This window comes from Rattus norvegicus, chromosome 9 (genome assembly GCF_036323735.1).
Source record: "Rattus norvegicus strain BN/NHsdMcwi chromosome 9, GRCr8, whole genome shotgun sequence".
NCBI classification, from domain to species: domain Eukaryota; kingdom Metazoa; phylum Chordata; class Mammalia; order Rodentia; family Muridae; genus Rattus; species Rattus norvegicus.
This window is the reverse complement of record NC_086027.1, coordinates 23,718,692-23,743,810: the sequence shown is the minus strand read 5'-3', so window position 1 is coordinate 23,743,810 and position 25,119 is coordinate 23,718,692. Positions and strand designations below refer to the sequence as shown.

The following is a 25,119-nucleotide window of genomic DNA, read 5'->3' as shown; positions in this document are numbered from 1 at the left end:
GGTAAGAAGATCAGGGCCACCTCGGTCCTCTGAGTGGGGCCACCAAGGTTAGAGTCTTGGAGGGCACCCACGGGCACCGAGACCACAGCGCGGAAGATTCCACCGGGCCTGGCCAGGGGTTGGGGGTAACCAGTCTCTTACCTTGAAGGCCACGGGCAGGGTCTTGTTGCACCGCCAGTGCGAGGGCAGCACGGAGCACAGGAAGTTGGGGCTGTCGGTGCGGACCAGTTCGGCCGGGTGGTCCGCGATGATCTCCACCATGGTGCGGTTGTCGTGCGGCGGCCTCAACCGGGGCACGGCTGCCGCCGCTGCTGCCGCCGCCGCTGCCGCTGCTGCTGCTGCGGCCGCCTCCTGCTGCTGCTGCTGCTGCTGTTGCTGCTGCTGCTGCTGCTGTTGCTGCTGTTGCTGCTGCTGCTGCTGCTGCTGCTGCTGCTGCTGCTGCTGAGCAGCCACTACCGGGCTCACGTCGCTCATCTTGCCGGGCTGCAGGCTGCTGGAGGGGGGGCTGAAGCGCCGGCTGGTGCTCGGATCTACGGGAATACGCATCACAACAGCCACAAGTTAGCGAAGTGGCCGGGGGAGGGGGAGGAGGGTGGAAATGGGGGGCGAGGTGGAGGAAATCGAGGGGGTGGAGGCGAGACGGGGGCGGGAGGGGGGAGGAAGAGGATGGAGGTGACGGGACAGAAGAGGTGAGAAAATCAAGTTCGAGAAAGCCGAGTGCCGGCGGAGTCAGCTGGGGGCCGGCGGCTGGCGACCCCGTACAGTCGGGTGGCGGGTGGGGACACCCGAGCGGGGCCGATCTCCACCGGGAGGCTTGGGAGCCCCCGGCGGTGGCAGCAGCGAGCGGGACTCGGGGGCGTGTTTGTCCCAGCCGAGGCAAGGGACTTGAAGTTAGCAGCATGCAGTTGTGGGGCCCCTCGGGGCACCGTGTCCTAGGTGCGCTGACGACCCACTCCCGGTTCCAGTTCCGTAGTGGAGCCCGGCAGGTTCAGCAGTCCATCTCGGCGGCGCGTGTGACCCTTCGCTGTCCGCCACCGCCAAGCCGAGCGTGGCTGTCCAGCTCGCGGCGCCGTCGCCTGCCGGCGCCTCCTTCTCCTCCTCCGAGGCCGCTGCGCGCTCCCCTCGCTGCCTGCGCGCTCCGAGTCCTCCGGCCGCCGAGTCCTTCCTTGCCCCGTTTCTCTCTCCCTCTCACTCGCCTCCGTCTACCTCGCAGCCCGGTCCCTCCAGCTCTTTGCCAAGTGCCCCGGGCCCCCCTGGCGTTTCAAGGTGCCCGGAGGTAAGTGGGGGGTGGGGGGGAGCGGATCTCGGGGCGACAGATCTGGAGCCTGCGGATCGCAGCCGCTGCCGCCGCCCGCCGGCCGCCAGAAGCGCCGGCACGCTGCGCTCGGCGCCCGAAGTTGGAAGGAGGCGGTCCCCGCCTAGGACATCGCCGCCTGCGTCCTCCGCTCCCCCTTCACCCCCAGGACCAAGAACCTCTTCTCGATCTGACTACGATGAAGCTGAGAAGCTAGAGAGTCTCAGGCTGCTCCTGCTGACGTTAATTTTTCGTTATAACTTCAGGAGTGGAGGAAGGAAAATTCTCAAGTGTCCGAGTTGACTTCTGAGCACTCTTCACCCTTCCCCCCCAACCCCACCCCACATTGGCTGGGGCGGGGGGGGGGGGAAGGTTTTTACAGACTTCGGGGGTGGTTTTTCCCCCCTTAGGTGACATCAGAAAAGGGTGACAGGAGGGCATGTCAAAATAGTTTTAGAAACTCTAACGGATGTCTGGACATTTTTATTATACAGTCCTTCTTGTCATTACTGGAGAATAAGGATGGGTTGCTTTTTTTTTTTTAAGAAATAAAAAAAAGACAGCTTGGTAATTAAAATAAGTTGTAAGTTGCAAAAACGCTTGCTGAGAAAGGGGAAATACACAGCGGTTATCCATTAATTTTCCAATCTTTTATTAAGTCCAGTCTTCGTCTCAGACTAAGTCTAGTGTCTTAAACTGTCTTCCTCGCCGCTCCCCACTTTGGAGGAATAAAAGTAAAAGGTAAAAAATGGTTCAGTAATTATTTATTTATGTATTTGTTTCCCGGCGTTTTGGGGGTAGGCGATTTTGGAATCCCCAAAAGGTTGTGGTTGAGAGATGAAGGGGTGTGGGGGGAAAAAAGCAGCAGTTTTTACCTAAAATGTGGTTTTTGGAGGCTGGGATTTCTAATGATTAGGTTTTTGTGGTTTATATAGACACGACCCAAGCTAAGGCGATCATTATGCTGATGGGAGTCAGAAGCACGTGGGTGTCTCCGACCAGCCTCAAATTCTGAGCCTTCAAAACAAATCAAACAACTTGCGGCGCCCACAGAAGCCGGGAAATCCGCCGGAGGCTGCTACACCCCAAGAACTAGGCAGAAGCAATATCGGGCCCGCTCACCTCTTGTGTGATGTCTGTTATGTCTTGCTTAACCGATTCTTTTCAAACTCCCAAAGCTTCCAAATGGAATCATCTACCAAAGTCCCGGTAGCTCCTAACAAGGTAGTTGACACAACTGGGATTTGGTGAAATCAATGAAGTAGTCCCCTTAGAGGACTGAAGAGGTAACTTATTTCTCACCATCCATCATTATTTAAAACTCTTCACATAGCCACTAATTGGTGCTTTTATTGTTGGGTGCAAAGTCCTCCCAAGTTCTGCAAGAGACCTGTCAGGATCCTGCCTCTCTGAGCCCCCCCCCCCCCAGCCTGCCCGCGCGCCCGCAGAGCATAGAAAAGGTCCCCAGGGCGCCAAAGAGGTTGTTGGTGCCTCTGTGCGCTAAGAACTTGGCGAGTACAAAAAGTGGATTTTTGTGCTCAGATGATCTGGAGACCTGTGTTCCTGTGCCTGGGAGGCGCTCTGGGGACTGAGGAGAGGACAGAGCTGGGTGTGACTGCATGCCCTCTCACAGGCATAAGGATGACACTGGGGAGCACTCCTATGCCCTTCCCCTTTGAGTCACTGTTTCGGCCACCCCTTTCTGCTCGCTCTACCTACAACTATGCCCCTCTGTCGGTCTTTCCTTGTCTCTTGTTTGCTCTCTTTCCGGATTCTTCCACTAATCTTCCTCTCAGACTCTCCCTGCGCCTCTCAGTCTCCCTCTTCCTCCACTGCCTGCTCCTCTATGCCACTGGAAAGCAATTCTGTGCCACTAGCTATCACTCACACACACACACACACACACACACACACACACACACACACGACTTCCTCGTGCTGAGTGGCCTCCTTGTCTCTAGAGCTCCCGGTCCAGTCTGGGACCACTGAAACCACTTATCCCAAAATACACTGCAGGTGCAGCGAGAGTTGCTGTGCTGTCTCTTAAGGGTGTCACTTTATCTTTTTGATCACAGGGGAGAGCTCTAAGCCTGAATATGCCTCGCCCTGCCTGCGCATGAGCTAATCTCCCCAGCCATAGACTTCAGCCTAGAAAGGGAAGTCAGACTTCCTAACCCATCTGAGAGAGAAACTGCACCCACACTAACTTGCATCCTCACAAACTCATACCCTAACACCATGACACAATTACATGCATACCCCTCCTGTCCTTAGCGGGACAGTTTCCTTTGGTGGCACAGCTTGTTTTCATAGCTTCTGGGATTACAGAAGAGGGGAGAGTCACCAAAAACGGATAGCATCTGCAGTCAGAGATAGAAAGTCGCTGGGAGAGGGCATTTCGTCCTCCTCCCAGGAAACCCACAGAACAAGGAACTTCCAGAAACTGACAGAACTGAGAAACTGACCATGTTTCAAACAAGGGCTCCCAGAGTTGGGCTTTTTCCAACAAGAAATTCTGGGGTTGTTTGAATATAAGAAATTCTACCTTGTGGACCTTTGCTTTCCCACCATTGCTGTTTATTACCACCGCCATTCCTCATGCCCCCCTCCTTTTACTTGATGCATAATGAGACATGCAGGCCTCAATGGTTGGGGATTTTAAGGGCAATTTAATCAATGGTGAGATTATTTATTTTAATTAATCATATCCGGTAATTCGGCTTTATAGCCTTCCTGGGCATCTTCCCTCCATTAAACATTTCAGTACAACTAATGTAAGCAGCTCTTGGAAGTTCTCAGTCTTGGATCCCTTAAAATATCCTACAGTTATTTATAATGTGGAAATGAAATTTTCCACTGAATGCCCTAACAAGGGCTCAGGTATCTGGCACAGTGGATTTCAGTCTGGTTTCAAGAGCGTACTTGCTCTCAGCTGGAACTGGCGTGGTCTTGGCTCTGAGCACTGAACTTCAAGTAGGAAACATTTCCACAGCCCCTTCCCTCAAACTTCCCCTAGCAGTAAAGGCATAGGAAAAACGTGGGGCTTTTGCATGTGTGTCCTCACTGCTGCTGCAGTGAAATGCTTGGTCTCACCAGGGGCTGGCTGAGAACACAGCTCACTCAGTAATGAGCTTACTGCTTACTTACAGCAGGGGCTTGAGGCCCTGAAGACCCTGCCTAAGCCCCACCCACCCAAAAATCAGAATAAAATGGCGTTTCAACTCCAGTGCTGGGAAGGCAAGACAGGCTAATCCCTGGGACTTGCTGCCTAGACAGCCCAGCTGACTCAAGGGGATCCAGGCCAGTAAGAACCTGTCCCAAAGGACAGGGTGGATTACGTGTGAGGGATCATACTAGAGGTTGACCTCTGGCCACCACAGGTATGCATGTACCCACACATACATCCTACACACACACACACACACACACACACACACACACACTCTACACATACACAACCTATATAAACACACACACCCTATAAACACATCCTATACACACACCTTACACATACACTCACACACTCCCTATACACACCCTATATACATATTTTAAACACACACACCCCATATCTTGTACACACAAACACACACATACATACACACACACTTTTTTTCTTCATTTTTTATTGGATATTTTCTTTATCTACATTTCAAAGATTTTTCCCAGTTTCCCCTCTAGAAACCCCCTATCCCATCCCCCCTCCCCCTGCTACTATGACAGTGCTCCCCCACCCACCCACTCCCTCAGGCCTCCTTGCCCTGGCATTTCCCTACAATGGGGCATCAAGCCAGGACCAAGGGTCTCTCCTCACACTGATGGCTGAAAAGACCATCCTCTGCTACATATGTGGCTGGAGCCACAGGTCACTCCATGTACACACACACACACACACACACACACACACACACACACACACACACACCCCTTTAAAAAAAAACACTAGATTCCTCTTCACAAATATTCTTCTTTTCAGTTGTATGTTACAGTACTAAAAAAAAAATACACTTTTCTGAAGATTTGACTACCACAAAAGGTACAAACATAGCCCCTTCTTAATGTTTAATATAACTGTTTTGTGATAATACCTGGCAACTCTAATTCTCCAAAGAAAGTGTGAGTTTAAAACAATTTCTCTCTCTCTCTCTCTCTCTCTCTCTCTCTCTCTCTCTCTCTCTGTGTGTGTGTGTGTGTGTGTGTGTGTGTATGTGTGTCTGTCTGTCTGTCTGTCTCTTTCCTTCCCCCTTGCTTTCCCGTCCTAATCCCTTCCACATTATTTTATATGCTTGGTTTTTGTTTTGTTTTGTTTTTGTTTGTTTTTTTTTTGTCTTTTTTCATGATGAAAGGTGAAGAAAGGCTCTGTAAAAATCTTAAAATACTTTTCAGTGAGCCAGCTAATAAAGTAGGATGGCCAGCGGAAAACTATGACCATACTGAGTTCTCTGCTCTCGTGCATGTATATGTGGCGGGGAGTGGCAGGGGTGGCAGGGAAGGGAGGTGTTGAAAGCAAAAAGATCTTTGGAGAGTTTCCTTTGGGGTTTGGTTGTATGAGGCTAGCCTGGAGGATGGGTACTGTTACCCAACCAACAGTTATAGCAGAGCCCACAGACAAAATCTGGACTAAAGACTCTTCTTGACGGGCCTGTGTGCTGTGATGTCCATGCATGTTTGTACCTTCATGGGTAAACCGTGTGACTGCATGTGTGTGGATATGCATGCAGAGGCCCTATGGTTGATGTTGGGGAATCATCCTGGATTGCTCTTAAACCGAGTAGCCAATTCGAAATGGGAATGCCAGACTCATACCCTCTCTCTTGCATGGCAAGAACTTTTTAAAAATTATCCTTACTCACTTTATGCAAATGGGCATTTTGTCTGTATATACGCCTTGCAACACTCGAGTGCCTGGTACCTTCGGAAGCTAGAAGAGGGTCTCCCTGGCAACGGGAGTTGCAGATGGTAGTGAGCCACCATGTGGGTATTGGGAATTAAACCAAAGTCTTCTGGAAGAGCAGCCAGTGCTGTTAACTGCTGAGTTATCCTTCCAGCCCATGGGAAGCATTCTAACCACTGAGCCACCTTGCCAGCACAGGTAGGATTCACTAGGTTCGTTACCCCCTTTTCATCCACAGCGCCACAAAAGACACAAACGGACACGCTGAGAAGTTTCTGGTGTGCGGGGTGTTCACAAGTCCTACCCGCGCTTTCAAGACAGCTTAAGAACTCCCGTGATTCCGACATGCTTTTCCATTTTAATTTTGGACAGTTAAAGGCTGCCTGATTTGTTTTAAGCCCAGTAAATTTTTCCTGTTGTCAGTGGACCTATAACAATTTGCATGGCTGTAAAAAGAGATGAAATGTCTGTAGCGGAGGGCTTAGCATCATAAACCTTTCCTGGTTCTAGTTAACGTCCCCATGGGTCATTTTCAGGCACTCGGAAGGGTACAGCATTGTCGTAAAATGGGTGATGCTTGCCATATGACCCTTCCAACGGCATAGGTGGAGCTCCTGTGGAATGTGTATGCTCTTAAAGGGGGGCTTATATTTCCTTTGACTAGAATGCCAACGTCCTAAATAATACCCCGTTACCTGAAGACCAAAATTCTAAAAGTCAGTCTGACTTCACTTTCCAGAGTTTAGGAAAGTGAAATTAATTTTCCTTAATTAGCCTGCTGGCATTTAGGTGGCTTTTGGTGTGTGGCAGTAGCGATGATCAACTGTGGAATGTCCTATATAAAAAGTTTACGGGGGTCTGGGATGAAATGTATGAGAACCCCTAAAATTAAAGGTTTCCTGTAGGAATCCTTTCCCATAGGAATCTTATCAAATGCTCTCCTCTTACCCTAAACTCACCAAAGACAGCGCTGTTCAACTAGAATCCCTCGCGTCCAAGGTGCCAGGGCTTCATTTTAGACCTAGGGTGGACCACGTGTCATGCCCAGATAATGAGAGAAACGGAAACAATGATGTCTTTGGTCCAAATAACAAAGTACAAAAAGCACCATTTTCACCGTGTCGGAAATTCCCGTTACAATCGGAAGAAGTGGAAAAACAAACTGAGTGTCAAGAGTCCAACTCTTTCTACCAGCTGACTGTACACAAGCAGCCCTGCGGTGTGAGGTCTACAGTGTGAGGTCTGTGTGGCGAGGGTTCGCCCTCAGAAACTGCCTAGGGTGTTTCTACCTAAACCTCCCTGCAATTAGACATTTCTCGAAGAAAACACTGACTTACTCCTTCCTACCTAGGATCAAGTAAACCATAAACAATGGTCCTGTCATCTCCTCCAACTTTTTAGTGACTGTCCTAACACATCCTTTTGACAGCCAGATGGGGACTGGGCAAGCATTTGAATGGCTTCAGCAGGCCAGCTGCGATGTTTTCACGTTCGAGTTAAGTAAAATACGGGAATTTTACTTTCTTTTAAAAGTGGGCAGGACTTTCTCCCAATCACATTCCTACCGGAGATTCTTCTTCCAGAGCTACTGTTCTCCCTCCTAAGTGTCAGTTAGCAACTTTCTGCATCTTGGCTCAAAATTCACCCATTTTATAGTTGTGTAGAGATCTATCTGGGGCCCATCAACTCTTTCTCTTTACTAGAAAGAATTTTCATTCTGGGTCTCTTGTATCTACCTCAAGTCTCTGCGGTGTAACACAGGTAGCAGTTCTAGCTACTGCCTCTTCTCCCAGCGCGCGCGCACACGCACGCACACGCACACGCACGCACACACGCACACGAAAGAGCGCGAGAGAGAACTACTCCAATCCCAAGTGCTACAGCAAAGCTAGCTTGTCCGGCTTCTCTGAGTGCAAGCAGCACATATCAACCAAAAGCCGTGAGCAGCAGCAACCCCCGACCCCACCCAAAACTAGACCCTCCCATCGGGGTTCTCCATAACAATATTTCTCTCCTTAGACAGCTTCGTCCAGATGCCTGCTGACCACCCATCCATCCTCAAGTATTCTGAACTACAGAAGGTCTGGATCTTAGCTTTGCATGCTCAGAGGCGAGGACTCTTCCTCCGTTGCCCTGAGATTAGGAGATGTGTTCTATTATCCCTCTTGCTTGCTTGCTTTCAGTCCCGAGGATTGAACTTTGGCCCCAGTCATTACTACTTTATCGGGCTGTATTCTTAGGTTCATTTCCCTAAGTTTATTTACTTATTTATTAGACAGGGTCTTGATAAGTTACTCGGGTTAACCTTGAATTCTCTCTGTAACCCCGTAAGGCACAGAATCTGAGGTCCTCCTGCCTCAACCTCCAGAGAGGCTGGAATTGTGAGTTCAGCTCTCTGACTCTCTGTCTCTGTCTCTTTCTGTATTGTTTGTTCTTTCCTTTTGTATTTTTTTTAAGATTATGATATGCATAGGAATGTTTTGCCTTTATGTAAGTGCGCTAGGTGCCAGCAGTGCCCACAGTGGCCAGCAGAGGGCATCAGATATCATGGAACCAGAGTTACAGCCTGCATAGGCTGCCATATTGGTGCTAGAAATCAAACTTCGGTTCTCTGAAAATGCTCTTAACAGTTAAGTCATCCCTCCAGCCCCCACTTCCTGTATTCTTTATGCTTCGTTTACCTTTGTTAAGTCAATCCCTTATTATTTCAATCCCCTGCTATAATCAGTAATTCTTTAAATTTTTCTTGGTTAAATTATTCTGTGATCTCTCTTCAATGGACTTGGACATGGAAAACTAAGGCTTTCCATGGACTAACCCCCAGCAGGGCCTCAACTACATTGGTTCCACCTGGATTACCCCCTGGGGTTGTATGATGAGCATTTTGAGCATGTCTATTAGATTACTTATGTCTACCTTATAGAGAAGTGCAGTTAGAAGATACACACATTTAAGAGATGAAGATGCTGACAGAGACAAAAGGTAGATAGATGTCTTAAAGCATGAGGTGAAACTAGTCGGTATTTTCTTCTGGAGTTCTCTTTCCGTATTTCATAAAATTCTAGAGCCCATGTGATAATGAAAAGGTACATAATTATGGGCAATGGTAAATGGAGACAGTTGGATGTATATGTATAAATACATGTAGGTTAATATATGTGTGACAACAATCATTAAAGATATAGGGTTCATGAATTTAGGAGTGGGTGGGCCTGGGAGGAATCAGAGGAGGGCGGGAAGAGTGGGAGTGGTGTTGTAGTACTCATGTATGAAGCTCTCAAAAAATAAAATAAAGTTATTTTTAAAATACAACCATCTGTAATGGGATGCCCTCTTCTGTTGTGTGTGAAGATAGGGACAGTGTACTCAGATACATAAAATAAATAAATAATTTTTTTAAAAGAGAGAGAATTATGAAAGAAAGAAAATAAAGCTAAGACAGCATGCAATTAAACAAAATAAATGGGTTGAATATTGCCAATTCTCTGCAAGTTTTTAATATGTCACATACATCTTCGATCTCCACGAGAAAGATGTAAAAGCAATGCTAAGAGTTTGTTTGATTATTGCTTCTGAAGAAAGTTCAAGGCCTTTGAAGTATACTGAGTTTTTTGTTTGTTTAATGCTAACTTAACTGAATCAAAGTGGGAGGGCTTGAGTTAGAACCTTAAAGTGCCGTCCCTATCTATAAAGGTATACCATGTAAATAGACAGTCATCCCTGTCTGTAAACTACTGTGAAGTATACGGTTGGGCTGTTTACATCAGTCACTCAGTCCTGGTACCATGATTCTCACTTGTGCTCATCTTCACAAGAGGAAAGTTACTGAGGCTGCCTTGAGAAGCCACATTCTAGCTCTTGTCCATGACCTATCCCAACAGCTTCCTCTGCCCCAGTCAGGAGAGGTTCTCTAGTTAGAGCTGTTTTCTGGGGGAAGGAAAAGTATGAAATTAAGTTTTAGATTCCCCACTTTGTTTTAAATTTTCATACTTTGCTCATCATGGGATTTTATGGCATCAAGATTGATTTTTAAGAATATTGAGTTGTCAGAGATGGCTCAGTAGGTAAGACCACTTTCTGATGGTCTGGAACATAGGACTCACACACACAATGAGTCACCTACAACTCAAGTTTCTAAATAAAAAAATTGCATGTGGGGACCTTATGATTATTTTTATGTAAGACTTCCCACAATGTGCCATATTCAAGGAACTTTTCCAGAATTGACATGATTTATTCTGCTTAAAATGTATTATTCTCATGGCTACTCAAAGTATAGGTTGCGTCTAGTAGTTTTATTTCTAGTCCTTTTCTTCTCCCGTTTCTGACCTATTCCCCTGGTGTTTATCCTTACTAAAGTCATTATAGTGTGCCCATAATGGTGTCATGGAACCTGATAGAGGTGTTAGAATTTAACATACATTGTCATTCACAGTTCAATCCTGGTCTCCCTGAAAACTAAAAATTCTTTTCAAAGGCAGCTCTGATCCAATTGGACTGTGGAGAATAAACTAATGAGAGAGTTATCAGAACCAGGGCTCGTGAACAACAGAGCATATCATACAGTCAGCCTTGAAAAATGGAACGACTTTCAATTTTTAACTTCTCTTTGCAAGCATTTACAAATGCAACTATAAAATTTTCCTTCTGAGAGAGATCTGGCATAAACATTGCAGTCGAAAGCCAGACCCTCTAAGAACTGTCACCTTTTGACTGTCCGTGTTAAAATGATGAAACTGGAAGAAAATACTTGGAGAGTTGTTTTGTGCTTGTCACAGAAAGGAAGAAGTGAAGGATACCCATCTAAACAATCTATCGGTCATTCTGATTGCACATGCATGGAGAGGAAAATTCAGCTCAGTCATTCGCTCCACCTTTGAAATTATTTATCATATGAAAAACATATGTGGCCTTGGTAAATCTAGTACAAGCTACTCGGTTTTCTGAACATCTCCTTCGGAGAGTATAGAATTGGAAGTCAAGGAGGGAGAGGGTTGGCCTTCAGAAGGTTTCGGTTGGAGTGGATCCTTGGTCTCCTTTTGAGGTCTCAGACAACACGACCTGGGGTGGGGAAGTCTTTTTCATAGAACACATCCAATGAGAATGGATGCAGCTACAACTTGGGGAATCTAGCCAGGTGGCTCACTGTAAAAACCTGAACTGAACCCTAGCCTAAAACATGATATGGCCTCAGATGTGTCTCTGTGTGAAGATTCTATAAGTCCCTCAACACTGAAATGCCCACAGTGTCCAATTCGCTGTTTAGGAAGGAGAAGACAAGGGTGACCTTTGTGTTTCTGAAGCTTACAACCTTTGCCATCAGTGTACGGGATTGGAGCTTCTACAGTGAGAGGAGCTGAGCTAATTTTTTGGTCTTGTTATTCAAACATAGGGGTTAGCCCTAGATAACCCTGAAGAAGCAGAAAGCCTAGCAGACACTGTGTGATTAATTTCGATTAGGAGATTGAATGAATATACCTATGAAGGCAGAAACTTGGGTCTTAAAATATATGAATCACCATTTTCTTCTTCGGTCTGTCCCTTCATTCTGTTAATGATTTATTAGTCATTATGTCCGTTTTCTCCATTGACACCACCTTAAAACAGGTCTTTATCACCTTGAGTTCAACTGTCATAGGTGTGTGGTGTGTGTGTGTGTGTGTGTGTGTGTGTGTGTGTGTGTGTTTGTGTATGTGTGTGTATTGTGTAACAATTAAAGAAGAGGCCATAAATCCCGAAGGGAATCAAGGTGCACAGGAGAAGTTGAAGAGGGAGAAGAGGGAGGATATAGTGTAAACAGTGCTCACACCTAAAATTCTTAAAAAGATTAAATTAAAAGGTATCTCCTGGTTGCCACATAAAACCCATATGAATCAAGGGACCAAGTGCACCAATTTACGTGATGCCTTCAAAGACACATACTTCAAAGGACTAAATATTCATAATAAATATCTATCAGAAAGTATAATTCACTTATATTTTTATCAATTATATACTGTAGCAATCGTAATAGAAAGGAAATCATGAATGCTTCTTTAAAAAATATGTGGGGTTGGGGATTTAGCTCAGTGGTAGAGCACTTGCCTAGCAAGCGCAGGGCCCTGGGTTCGGTCCCCAGCTCTGAAAAAAAGAAAAAAGAAAAAAGAAAAAAAAATATGTGCGATGTCATATGCATGTGTGTGGAGGTCAGAGGTCAAGACCAGGTGTTTTCTTTTATGTCTCTCCCCCTTGTTTCCTTGAGTCAACATTCCTAAGTGAACCTAGAACTTGCTGACTGAGCAAGACTGCTTGGCCAGAGAGCCCCAGGGGCACTCACGTTCCTGTCTCCCCACTGCTAAAATTAAAGGTGCCCACCACCAGCTTTCTGCATGTGGCAGCATGAACTCAGGCACTATACTGACTAGACCATCTCTCCAATCCCCCAAGTCTTGTTTGACACAAGGTTTCACTCACTACGTAGCCCTGACTGTCCTAAAACTTGCTCTGTAGACCAGATCGGCCTTGAATTCACAGATATCCCCCTGCCTCTGTCTCCTGTGTGGCAGAATTAAAGGTGTGTGCTCTATGCCCAACCCCCAGAAACATTTTAATCAAAACTCATATAACCTAAGACAGTTAACAAGGTACGATTCCAATTTAGGTACGTTTTTCTCCTTTCTGGGAAATAGTTAAGTGTTATTAGTTAAATACTTAAGGCATAACATATATATTAAAATGTCTTATGACAAAAATTAATAAAGTGGTATTAAAATAAAGAGGATAAATTGAGTGACAATGACCTTGTCCATACACTTTCTGAGTGGATGAAGGTGACTTTAAGGCCTTATCTCACTGTGGAATTTACATTGTGCCCAAAAGATCCTAAAGGAAAGCTTCATCTGTTTTAAGTGTCAATTATTACAATAAACTATAAATAGCAATCTTTGTAACTATTTAAACATGATATAACACATTAGGCATTTTATCACTCAAGTCTGAGATTACATCATTTGTATGCAAATGTTCATATCCTTCTAATTGCTGTGATATATACACACATATATCACATACATATATTTATTTGCATATATATACAAATTCACATACTACGTATATATAGACACACATATACATAAAGCAATATTTATTAAAAAAGAGGTGGTCAAGAATTGGGAGTGCATGGAAGGAGCTAGAAGTAAGGAGGGAGGGAGTTATGTAGAAATATATGCATGACAGTCTCAAAAGATTTTTAAAAACCTTGTCCCTTGTATGTAGATAATCATAAAAAGCAAAGTGTGGGAAACATTCAACCGGGGAATGAATTAAGACTGTGTCACATTCATCCAAAGAATATTAATCCAACAACATAAAAAGGCATGAACTATTGACAAATACTGTGGCTCAGTTGAGTTTTGAAAACATGGTGGGATGGGAAAGATGTCTGAGTGGTTAAGAGCGCTTGCTGCTCTTGTAGGGGACACAAGCATTGCTCTCAGAACCCATATCATGTCTTATAATTACTTTTAACTCCAGTTCAAGGGGGGTCCAACGCCTTTAGCCTCCCTGGGTACCTGCACTCACATGCCTATACCCACACACAGATAGATACACACCCTGGAGTAGTTTAAGTAGGAATGGCCCCCATAGGCTCAAATACTTGAATCCTTCCTCATTGGGAAGTGGTACTACTTGAAAGAGATTAGGAGGTGTGGCCTTGTTGGAGTGGGCGTGGCCTTGGAGTGGGTGTGTCACTTGGGGGAGGGCTTTGGGATCTTAGAAGCCAAAGCCAGGCCCAGTGGCTTTTGCTCTTCCTGCTGCCTGTGGATCCAGTTATAGAAGTTTTAAGCTCCTACTCCAGCACCATGTCTGCCTGCTTGCTGCCAGACGTTCTGCCATGATGACAATGGACTAAACCTCTGAACTGTTTGTAGCAACGAAATGCTTTCCTTTATAAGAGTTGCCATGGTCATGGTGTCTTTTCACAGTAACAGAACATTGACTAAGACAGAAACGCATAATTAAAAATGAAATATATCGTTTAAAACTTTATAGTAAAAAAAAAAAAAAAGAAGCCAGACACAAACGACTACAACATTTGTATTCATTTATAATGAATGGCCATGTCTTTCCATTGCTGTGGTAAAACACCTTGACCAAAAGCATCCTGAGAAATAAAGGGTTTAGTTTTCTTACACTTCCACATCACAGCCTGTCATCAAAGGAAGTCAGGGCAGGAACCTGGAGGCAGGAACTGAAGCCAAAGCCATGAGGAATGCTGCTCAGTGGCTTGTCCTATAGCTTTCTCATCTTGCTTTCTTAGACCATCTGAGAGCCCCTTCATAGGAGTGGCACTGCCCACAGAGAGTGGAAACCTTTCACATCAATCATACCAATATCAATCAAGAAATTACCCATAGACCAATCTAATGGAGGCATTTTCTCCTTTAAGATTTCCTCTTCTTAGGAAGATCTAGATTTTGAAAAAAAAAAACCCAAAAAAAACAAGCAACCAAACAACAAACAAAACAAAACAAACAATCAAACAAAAAACCAGCATAGCCTATAACTAGGATGTCCTTGGAGATAGAAAGTAAATTACTATTAGCCAGGGGCCAGTGGACCAAGAAGATGAGGTTTCTTTAAAGGGTAATGAAAGAGGTTTGGCACTCGGCAGTAGTACTCCCCACCAGTCTTCTGAGTATGCTTAAAGCTATGAAGTCATATGTTTTGAATTTTTTAATCTATTTTAGATGTGTACGCATGCCTGCATGCGTGTCATGTGCACTGTGCATATGTTGTGACCATGGATATCCGAAGAAGGTATAAGATCCATTAAAACTGGAGTTGCCTTGTGAGTGCTGGGCACTGAACCATCTCTGCAGCGCTTGAATCATGGGATTTTGAAACAAGGACTTCTGTAATATAGCTTAGTGAGTGAGCTCAGCCACCAAGCCTGAGGATCTGCCTTCAAGCTCCAGAATACACATGGTGGAAGGAGAGAAAACTAAGGCCCAAATGATTTTCTCTCGCCTACTTGTGTGCACCAAGGCACACACAAATATAATTTTAAATGCTATTTTATAGAAATCATATCTTAGTTATAACTGAATTTACAGGAACCGTTCACTGGGCACTTTAATTACGCAGTTATTCCCTGGAGAAGCTCTGTGTTCTTTAAGAGAATGTAGAGAAGTATGGAAAAACCAGGGACATTTCAGAGTAGGAGAGAATTTCCTGGAAGTGGGATTTCACACTTGGCTTGCAAGTCCTACTTTGGTCCAGAATACCCACCTGTCCCCCTCCCCATCATTTAAAAAAGTCACTGTCGTTGGGGATTTTGCTCAGCGGTAGAGCGCTTGCCTAGCAAGCGCAAGGATCTGGGTTCAGTCCCCAGCTCCGAAAAAAAAAATAAAAGAAAGAAAAGGGAAAAAAAAGTCACTGTCTTGGTGAGTTTCCACAGTAGCAACTGTATCCCCATGGCCCACATCAGAACTTCTACTGTCCTGGCTTCTCTCCATCTCTCTAAGGACTCACCATGTGTTGTACGTTTACCTGATGTTACTTATTTGTTTATAATCTAACCTCTCCCTTCCTCTTTCCTCTCACATGGAGGCTGTCAGCTCAGTGAGATCCTGAATGTCTTGTTTACCCTGAACACCTAATGCTCAGAGCAGTGGGCATCCCATAAATGTGAGCTTGACTTCAAGGATGGGATGGCATAATCAGACGCGGCAAAGGTATTCTAGCTACTGGCATGAAGCCTCACCACTGGTCAGCTGGGTCAAACAGACCTCTACAAATTAATAAATCAAAACAACAATGAGGGTAATTGATTTATAATTAGCCGCTAAAGATGAATGGAAAATCACCAATCCTATTTTTGTGTTAACAGTAGACTTAACAAAATGACAAAAGGTGCTCATTGTGATTGGTTACTCTAACCTTGTCCTCATGGTTTGTTTACTTATCTAGACTGTTGGGGATTGAACCCAGGACCTTCTGTGTACTGGGATAAGCTGTATTCTCAGCCCGCATATGAGTCTTATAAATTTAGGAAGAAAATTGTGCTGTGAATGTGAATTGTTTCTTTAAGGTGCACTACTCCTAATATGTCACGTTCTCTAGCATTTACCAAAAACAAGGATTATTACTAAGTAAAAAAAATATTATTAAGTAGCTATTTAAGAAATAATTGTCATATCGTAGATTTTAAAAGCCTTTTATAACTGGGGTTTTGGCATTTTGTAACATGTTCTATAAAACTTGAGAAACGCAGGAGACGCTGATTAATATATACCAACTAAGAAGATGGCATCTCGGGGATCTCTAGAATCGCTTTCACTTTCTGTTTAAATATGAGCTTTGGGCGAATTTCTCTGGGAGACGATCTGACATTGGCATATCTCTCAGAAGTCGTGCAGATTTTTGCAACTTCAAGGTCGGCGTGAGGCCATATGTAAAATGTGCCAGTAGCCAAGGCAATGCTTCATTTTTAATGTGTCCCTATACCAGCATCAAATAAGGAAGTAGGCACGTCAGAGAGGATAAGAGATGTTTAAATTATTTTCAGAAACTGAAGTGGTAAAAAAAAAAAAAACTTCAACAGGCAAAGAAAAGTGAAGAGCAATAGATAAACATTCAGAGGAACTACTACAGCAGACGCTAAGGGCGTCATCAACCCATGCTTTTGCTTCTCGCACTGTAACCGGATGCTGAATGAAATGTTGCTTGGTACTCCCCAAATGACCACTGGAACCCACAGCATTTTAAAGTCCGTAGAAGCCTGGGCATTCTTAGGATCACTGGGTGGGAGATGAGAGCTTTCTGTGTGCCAGATGGGTACGGAAGAAGTCACCAGTGTCATCTAAACTGTATCTTGTTCAGCAGGGTTGCACACCAGGACTGCAAGTGGACATGGGGAGAGGGGACTTGGGTGTCAGAGTTTCCACATTAGGCACCTAACAGTGTCTGTTGCTCCTTAGTGAGAAAGTCAAGACCCCCAACAGTTAGTCCCAACACTATCCAACTTAATTCTTACAAAAATCTAGTGAGGTGGCATGATTTAAAAAAATCACACCTCTTCTTCATAGTAGGTAGTTTGGAAATATGGTCTCTGAGAAGGCACAGGACACACGGGACACTATCTGATGTGATAAAGGGTGTGGGCATGGACCCAGGCATGGCGACACATACCTGGGATCCCAGCATTTGAGAGACGGAGGCAGGAGAATGAGGAGCTCACGTTCATCCTTGCTACACCGTAGCGTTAAGGGCAGCCTAGATTATGAGGGACTGTAGCAAGACAAACGCCGGAGAGCAAAGACTGTATGAGTGACTGGGAAGACTCTTCTTGTTCTCGAAACCTAAGGAGGTTGAGAGGACCTCAAGTTAGGTTAGTCAGGTCGAGTTAGGACACGAAGGTGGTGTGTGTGGTTAGAAGGCGACACAACACACAACACAAACTGCTTTCCACTGGAATTAAATGAGGGGAAATCACAGCAGAGATTCTGTGCCAGGAGATAATCCAGAACCGAAGACACTGGGGAGGGAGGCTGGGCGCGGGGCGGAGGCTCGACGGATTTACTTTTGATCCTGTTTTTCTAGTTTCTCATTAGGAAAATGTCAAGCAAATTATGAAGTTGCACATTGTCATCATCATCATCGTGTGTGTGTGTGTACCTGAACATGCCTGTGTGTCTGTGAACATACACATGTGTCTGTGGAGGCCAAAAGAGGGTGTTTGAACCCTGGACCTGGAGTTCCAGGCTGTTGCCAGCCATGCATAATAATGCAAGAACCAAACTAGGGTCCTCTGCCGGAGCAGCGAGCGCTCTTAAGCACTGAGCCATCTCTCCAGCCCCGGGGGTTGTTTTGACTGTACAGGCCAGCCCTGTGCTCACCGCCTAGCTGCTACATGAGCCCAGGTTTGCACTAGTGTTCCACCTTGAGAGGTCCATATGCTGCTCTGAAATTCTTCACCCCTCCTTCCTGTAAATGAAGTGTGCCGCACACAAGCCCTTATGCAAGCGGCAGGTTAAAACAGTAAGAAGGGGGGTGGGGTGGATTCTACACACAAAAAGATACATAGTTTCCCCATCAATGTCTGCGTATTAGTTGCAAGGCCCCCTTGGATACCAAATTGTAGATGTTCAAGTCTCTCCTGGAAAATGGTGTCCCATTTGCCTACAGCAAATAGCCTCGGTGTAAATACTACGTGGCTTGCTGTCATTGTGTTAGCAAAGAGTGACAAAAAGTCCATACATGCTCTGCACAGACGTGTTCCTTAAAACACACCCCAGCTCACAGATTCAGAGTGTTTGTTTCATAATTGTAAGGGATAATAGAATACAATATAACTCCCAGTTTAGTGGAGTTAGGCATCGAAAAGCAGAGGCAACCAAAGGACCATTAAGTCTTGGGGATTAGAAGACATCTGGTAAGGAGCAGAGGAGTTTGCACACGTCAGGAATAGAGAACTAAGTCCATTTGATTTACCTGTATCTTTTAAGGAACAGCTAAATGTCAGCCGATGCACAGATTACCACTGGGGAGGGGGTGCCATTTACTGGAGCTAGAAGTGCTCCATAACTATAGATAGCACGGGTAGAGGGCTGGAGGAGGGGATGGAGGAGGGGGATGGAGAAAATAGAGGAGGGGATGGAGGAGGGGGTGGAGGAGGGAGAGGAGGAGGAGGGGGCAGAGGGCACAGAAGAGATAAGACCTTGACTTGTGTCAGAGGCTCAGTTCCTACCAGTTCTCGCTATTCTCCACCTCCACCAACACCCAAGAATTTCCCCTTCCTTCTCTCCCTGCTTCCTTTCTTTCTCTCTCCCCTTCTCCCCCCTCCCCTCTTTTTCCTTTAAATGAGGAAGGGAAGAGAGCAAAACGGAGATAGAATGATAAGAAAGAAGCAATAGGAAGAGGAGAGGGGGAAACCAGGGACCGGGCCCTCGGTCTGCTTCCAATGTGGCCTCGCTCAGTTTCTGTGGAGACTATTCATCAGCAGAGAGAAAGACGGAGGAAAGCAAACTGGGAGCAAAGGGAGTAGCGCTGTAGGAGAGAAGAGAAAATGTCATGTGAGGGATGCTATGAAGTTACTACCTTTTCAAGATGTCCTTCCTATCCACAAAAATCTCAACTCCCTCTCAGCAACCCGCCTCACAGTCCAGGCAGGCGGTGACTCTTTAGTTTACTCTCCTAGGCACAAACTTCCAACAGTTCTGCTGCCGTAAGAGACGCCCCACAGGAGTCACCAGACACTAGATTCAGCAGGGGCTTTTTGTTGACTGTGACATAACTTGGAAAAACGACGGAGCCACACCTGGTCTCCCTTTTGGAACCAACGAACTTTCCTTAACTTGTTGGGTGTATTATAACGAGCTGCTTTGGAGTCTGGCTTCTTAAACTGTGGGTTGTGAACCTATTTGGAGTCAGAAAATTGAATGTGGCGGCTGTGAGATTTTTTTTTTTAACAGTAAGAGAGTTCTGACCAAAAATTAACCCCAAATCAGATATATAACCCTGGATGTTTTCGGCAGGTCTTACGTGTGTGGCAGCACGCCGCTCCACAGCAGCCTTGGTTGTAGACATGCGCCATGTGCACTGCGCATGCTCTCACAGCACGCAATCGCACTGACCCTGGGCTCAGCGTCAAGGCTATGTTTTACTGTTTGCTATGATTTGCAGGGTTTTTATTGTATATACAAGCTTTTCTTCTCTTACAGAAACAATGGTTTAAGTACAGTGACTTTTAATATTTTCCTACCATTATCTCTCATTAGAAGAAATATCAATTTAGTGTATTTTTTGGAATGAAATACATTAGAAAGTTTGATTTTAATTCTGTTCGGATTACTGATTTGTATTTTATTTGTAAAAAATGTTCTGGAAATCATCACACACCATAATCCCAGCACTTGGGAGGCAGAAGGCACAGGGATATCTGTGAGTTGGAAGGCAGCCTGGTCTACATATCGAGGTCCAGGCCAGCCTGAGGTACACAGTGAGACCCTGTTTCAAAAAGTAAAAAAAAAAAAAAAAAAAAAAAAAAAAAAAATCAATGAATTTTGGCTTGGAATTAGGGGGTAATTTTTCAACAATTTCTGAAATGGACTTGAACATACGTCTTCCTTTAGTGTTACATATTTATACAAAGTGGTGCGCCCAGAATTAGCTATATATTTTTCCTTTTGTAGTTGTTATTTGAGAGACAGGGACTGGAATGTGCTATCCAGAACAAACTGGCTTACAAAGTACAGTGATCTCCTGCCTCTGAGTGAGCTTCGGAAATGCTAGGATTATAGACACTCACCATTAGGCCTGGTGACACTAATGATTATTATATCATAATATTGGTGAACTCTGAAAATTGTTGAAGATGTCAAATATTCAGACAAGATCTAATTCTGTTTCCAAACATAAATAACTGTATCTTAATGCTATGCAAATTTGTTTTCACCTTTAATTAATGACAAAATATGTATGCTAAAATTGCTTTAAAGTAAATTTCTTTGAATTGTTGTCATTAAATACTTGATTTTTTTGTCCCTTTTTTATTTTTCAAACTTATTTTAAATACCGATTGTACTTAATATTTAATTGTATGTAATTTAATAAATACCTACTGCGGTGGTTAATCTTGTCAACTTGATAGAATTTATAATCACCGTGGAAACAATCTCTGGGCATCTCTGAGACAGCTTATCTAGTTTAGGTTTATTTGGTTAATTAGCTTAGTGTGGACTCAGAGAGACTCCAGACTGAATAGGAGGAGGAAGCGAAGTGAACACCAGCCTTCCTCTCTGTCAGCGATGGGACCACCTGTCTCAGGCCTCTGCCACCATGATATCCCACCATGGTGGACCAAGCCTTCAGACTGGCAGCCAAATTAACTCTTACTCTTTGGCGGTAAGTCTATGGATAAGGTCCCCATAGACTCATGTGTTTGAATGCTTGACCCATAGGGAGTGTCACTATTAGGAGGTGTGGCCTTGTTGGTGTCACTGTGGGGGCAGGCTTTGAGCTCTCCTGTGTTCAAGCTACACATAGTGTGGCACATTGTCTCCTGCTGCTGCCTGAGGATCAAGCTATAGAACTCTAGGCTCCTCCAGTACTATGTCTGCCTGGACACTGCCATGCTTCCTGCAGTGATGATAATAGACTGAACTTCTGAAACCGTAAGCCAGCATCAATTAAATGTGGTCCTTTATAAGAGTTGCCTTGGTCATGATGCCCCATCACAGCAATAACCCTAACTAAAGAGGCTTCCTTAATTTGTCTTTAGTCAGGTATCTTGTAGCAAAGAGGTAACGACCCTGTGCGTGGGGAGACAGACAGGGTTTGTGGGGAATTGTGAGAGAAGAATGCTGAAGAAGACTTCCATAAGAGCATATCCCTCAAAGCATGCAGTCAAAGAGACCCTGAATGACAATGGAAAGGAAGTCCTAGGCTGGGACTACAGATGACAAATCATGTAAAGATTACAAGAGTTCATCTGGTGAATTGACTGATTTGCAAAAAGGAAAATCAGGGCGATTTATAAAAATCATTCTTTATATGTTTGGGAATGGATGCAGCTAGAAGATGTCAAGTTATATGGGGTGACTTGAAGTTCTCATCTGAAAATAATGTATTTAAAGTAGGTAAGAATATGCCACACTGTGTATACAGTTTCTTTAAAATCTTGTTCTTCACATATTTTTCATATTCATGGTGTTGAATATGCAGTGTGTGTGTGTGTAATATATGTGTGCACCCATGAACATATTTGCATGGATGTGGTGTCCTTGTCCGTGTATGCGTGGAACCAGAGGTTGTTGGCAGAATGTCTTCCTCAATCCTTTTCCACCTTATTTCTTGAGACAGTGTCTCTCAGCGAACTTGGACAGGCTGGGGAGACCTGGGATTCACCTGTCTCTGCCCTGTAGCACTGGGTGTCATAGACGCACATTGATGCATCTATCTTTTTACCAGAACCCTAGAGATCCAAACCCGGGTCCCAACATGTGCATCAAGCACTTTACACACTGAGCCATCTCTCTAGCTCTGCTTGTAAAATTCTGCAAGAAGAAACAGAGTAACTAAGCAACCTATATTAGTCAAAACCATAGCTGAGGGCTGGTGGCACAGAGCCTTAGCTGCTGTGACAAGAGTCCCTGTTTAGTCAACACTGAGGACATCGGAGAAGTTCTTGGAGCCTTGTGAGGCTAATTTTATCCTCTCATGACAATTCTTTACAAGTTTAGTTAGCAGGTGGGGAAACGAGTCTAATGAAACCGGGGAGTCTCTCTCTCATCTGCACACAGGTAGAAAACAGTGACATCAAACACTCAACTTCAGCAGACGCCCCAAGGTGACTACACCAAGGGCCACGTGGAAGGCAAATCAGTGGAGCCACTGGCCAATTCCAAAGGAGAAAAATGAGTTCACGTGGTCCGGATTTCCAAACGTGAGTGTAAAATGGATATCGAAAGGACACTGGAAATGTTCCAGGCACAAGGCTAGGTTCAACGTCAGATGCAGGGAACACTAAAATCAGGTAGATTTTAGTCTCTGCTGAGGTCATCAAAGGCATAGTGCTATGTGGGAAGCTGAGGCAAAAAGGCTTGATCACAGAAGTTTGGGGGCATCTTTGTCAGCATAGCAAGGGCCTATCTCAAAAACAAAACTAGAACATCCCAAAGAAACCTCATGTACATAACCTAGGAATCATTTTAAATTTTAGCTTCATAAAATATGAAAATGGTTTGAGCAGACATTTTCCTAAAGGATCAACAATGGCATTCTTGTTATATTCAGAAATATCCTAAGCCTGGCGACCTTAATCATTGGGGAAATGCAAATGAAACCATTGGGAGAGACCGTTTCACAGCCACTAAGAGTCCTGCGATCAAATAGACAAGGACAAACATTGATGAGGAGTAGAGAAATGGGAAACCTCAAACGTTGCTGGTGGGGATGCTAAACGGTGCAGTGACACTGGGAGACATTTGGGTTGTTGCTTTAGTCATGAAACATAGATTTACCACATGAATCAGAGTCCTACCCCCAGGTTTGCAACGTGAAGTAAAGACGTGCATTGTCCAAAGCTCATATGAGCATTATTCATGCTGCCAAAAAGTGGAGACCACTTAAATGTCCATCCGTTAGTGAATGGGTAAATAAAATGTGTTCTATCTAGTCAATGGGCCTCAATATGTGGTCATAAAAAGTGAGTGAAATACTGATACATTTCAAAATGGATAAACATTGAGGGTATATACGCTAAGTGAAAGAGTCCATATTCAGATCCTTGTATCATCTCCCAATGATAGATAGAGCACTCCTCTAGATCTGGGGCTGTTTGCAGAAAACTAAATGAAGGGAGAATGTCCACCCTGGGCATGCATGGTGTCATCCAATTGTATGCCCACCACGGCTGTGCATGGTATCATCCACTTGTCCCAAGACCGGGAGAGCCTAAAAGAGAAAGATGAAGGAAACCTACTTCTGCCTGCACTCTCTCAGCATACACTTTCCAAGTCAGTGAGAAGCAAGCTGTTCTGTTCCACCATGCCTTCTCTCACCAAGGAGAGAGGTGGAGCTCTAAAACCGTGAATCCAAACAAATTCTACCACCCGTGTCCTGTTTCCCCAAGTATGTTATCCAAGAAACTGAAAACTCACGTTCTGTTTATGCCCCAAATTGTCTAAGAGAGACAAAGTAGACTAGTGGTCATCAAGGGCTGGAATTAGGGGCGAAGAGCAATCACACATGATCTTATTGAGGCAGTGAAGATGTCTGAAAATTAGTTTCCGGTGATTGTCACCCAGCTCAATAAATTAATTAAACCAGTGAATTGTGCAGCTAAAGTGATGAACTTATGGAACTATAGCCTAAGGTTTATTCATAATTATAAAAATTAACTTTTTAGTTATTTCATGTGGAATCAAATTTTTTTAGAAGCCTATATTCAACAAAACTGGAAAATCTGTATGAAATGGAAAATTTTCTAGACAGATATCAGGTACTGAAGTTAAATCAGGATCAGATAAACCATCTAAACAGTCCCATAACTCGTAAAGAAATAGAAGCAGTCATTAAAAGTCTCCCTACCAAAAAGAGTCCAGGACCAGATGGGTTTAGTGATGAATTCTATCAAACCTTCATAGAAGACCTAATACCAATACTATCCAAACTATTCCAATTAATAGAAACAGAAGGAACACTATCCAATTTGTTCTATGAAGCCACAATTATGCCTATACCTAAACCACAAAAAGACCCAACAAAGAAAGAGAACTTCAGACCAATTTCCCTTATGAATATCAATGCTTAAAGACTCAATAAGATTCTCACAAATTGAATCCAAGAACACATCAAAATGATCATCCATAATGATCAAGTAGGCTTCATCCCAGGGATTCAGGGATGGTTCAATATATGGAAATCCATCAATGTAGTCCACTATATAAACAAACTCAAAGAAAAAAGTCACATGATCATCCCATTAGCTGCTGAGAAAGCATTTGACAAAATTCAACACCCCTTCATGTTGAAAGTCTTGGAAAGATCAGGAATTCAAGGCCCATACTTAAACATAGTAAAAGCCATATACAGCAAACCAGTAGCCAACAGCAAGCTAAATGGAGAGACACTTGAAGTAATCCCACTAAAATCAGGGACTAGACAAGATGGCCCACTCTCTCTCTACCTATTCAATATAATACCTAAAGTCCTAGCCAGAGCAATTAGACAACAAAAGGAGGTCAAAGGGAACAAGTTGGAAAAGAGAAAGTCAAAATATCATGATATGCAGATAATATGATAGTATACTTAAGTGACCCCAAAAGTTCCACCAGAGAACTTCTAAACCTGATAAACAACTTCAGCAAAGTAGCTGGATATAAACTTAACTCAAACAAATCAGTATCCTTCCTCTACTCAAAGGATAAACAGACTGAGAAAGAAATTA

The 25,119-nt window shown here is 44.2% G+C and overlaps 1 protein-coding gene and 1 long non-coding RNA gene across 17 annotated transcripts in view; one reads left to right on the top strand and one right to left on the bottom strand.

The window, feature by feature from the left end:
* Positions 1-25,119, bottom strand: part of Runx2 (RUNX family transcription factor 2) — a 328,971-nt gene that overhangs the window by 246,438 nt on the left and 57,414 nt on the right. For 12 of the 16 annotated variants that reach the window (XR_010054619.1, XM_039083955.2, XM_039083956.2 and 9 more), the window contains one exon: positions 142-530. Coding sequence is in view for 15 of the 16 variants with exons in the window: in XM_039083955.2 (XP_038939883.1) it covers positions 142-530 (389 nt within the window). In the remaining variant the exon portion in view is untranslated. Of the gene's footprint in view, positions 1-141; positions 572-25,119 lie in introns of those variants that run through there. The other 4 variants (XM_017596551.3, XM_006244554.5, XM_017596552.3 and 1 more) reach the window with 2 other exon arrangements.
* Positions 450-2,045, top strand: LOC120094793 (uncharacterized). The gene is made up of 2 exons (XR_005489471.2): positions 450-560; positions 966-2,045. It is a non-coding gene; the product is annotated as an uncharacterized LOC120094793 (long non-coding RNA).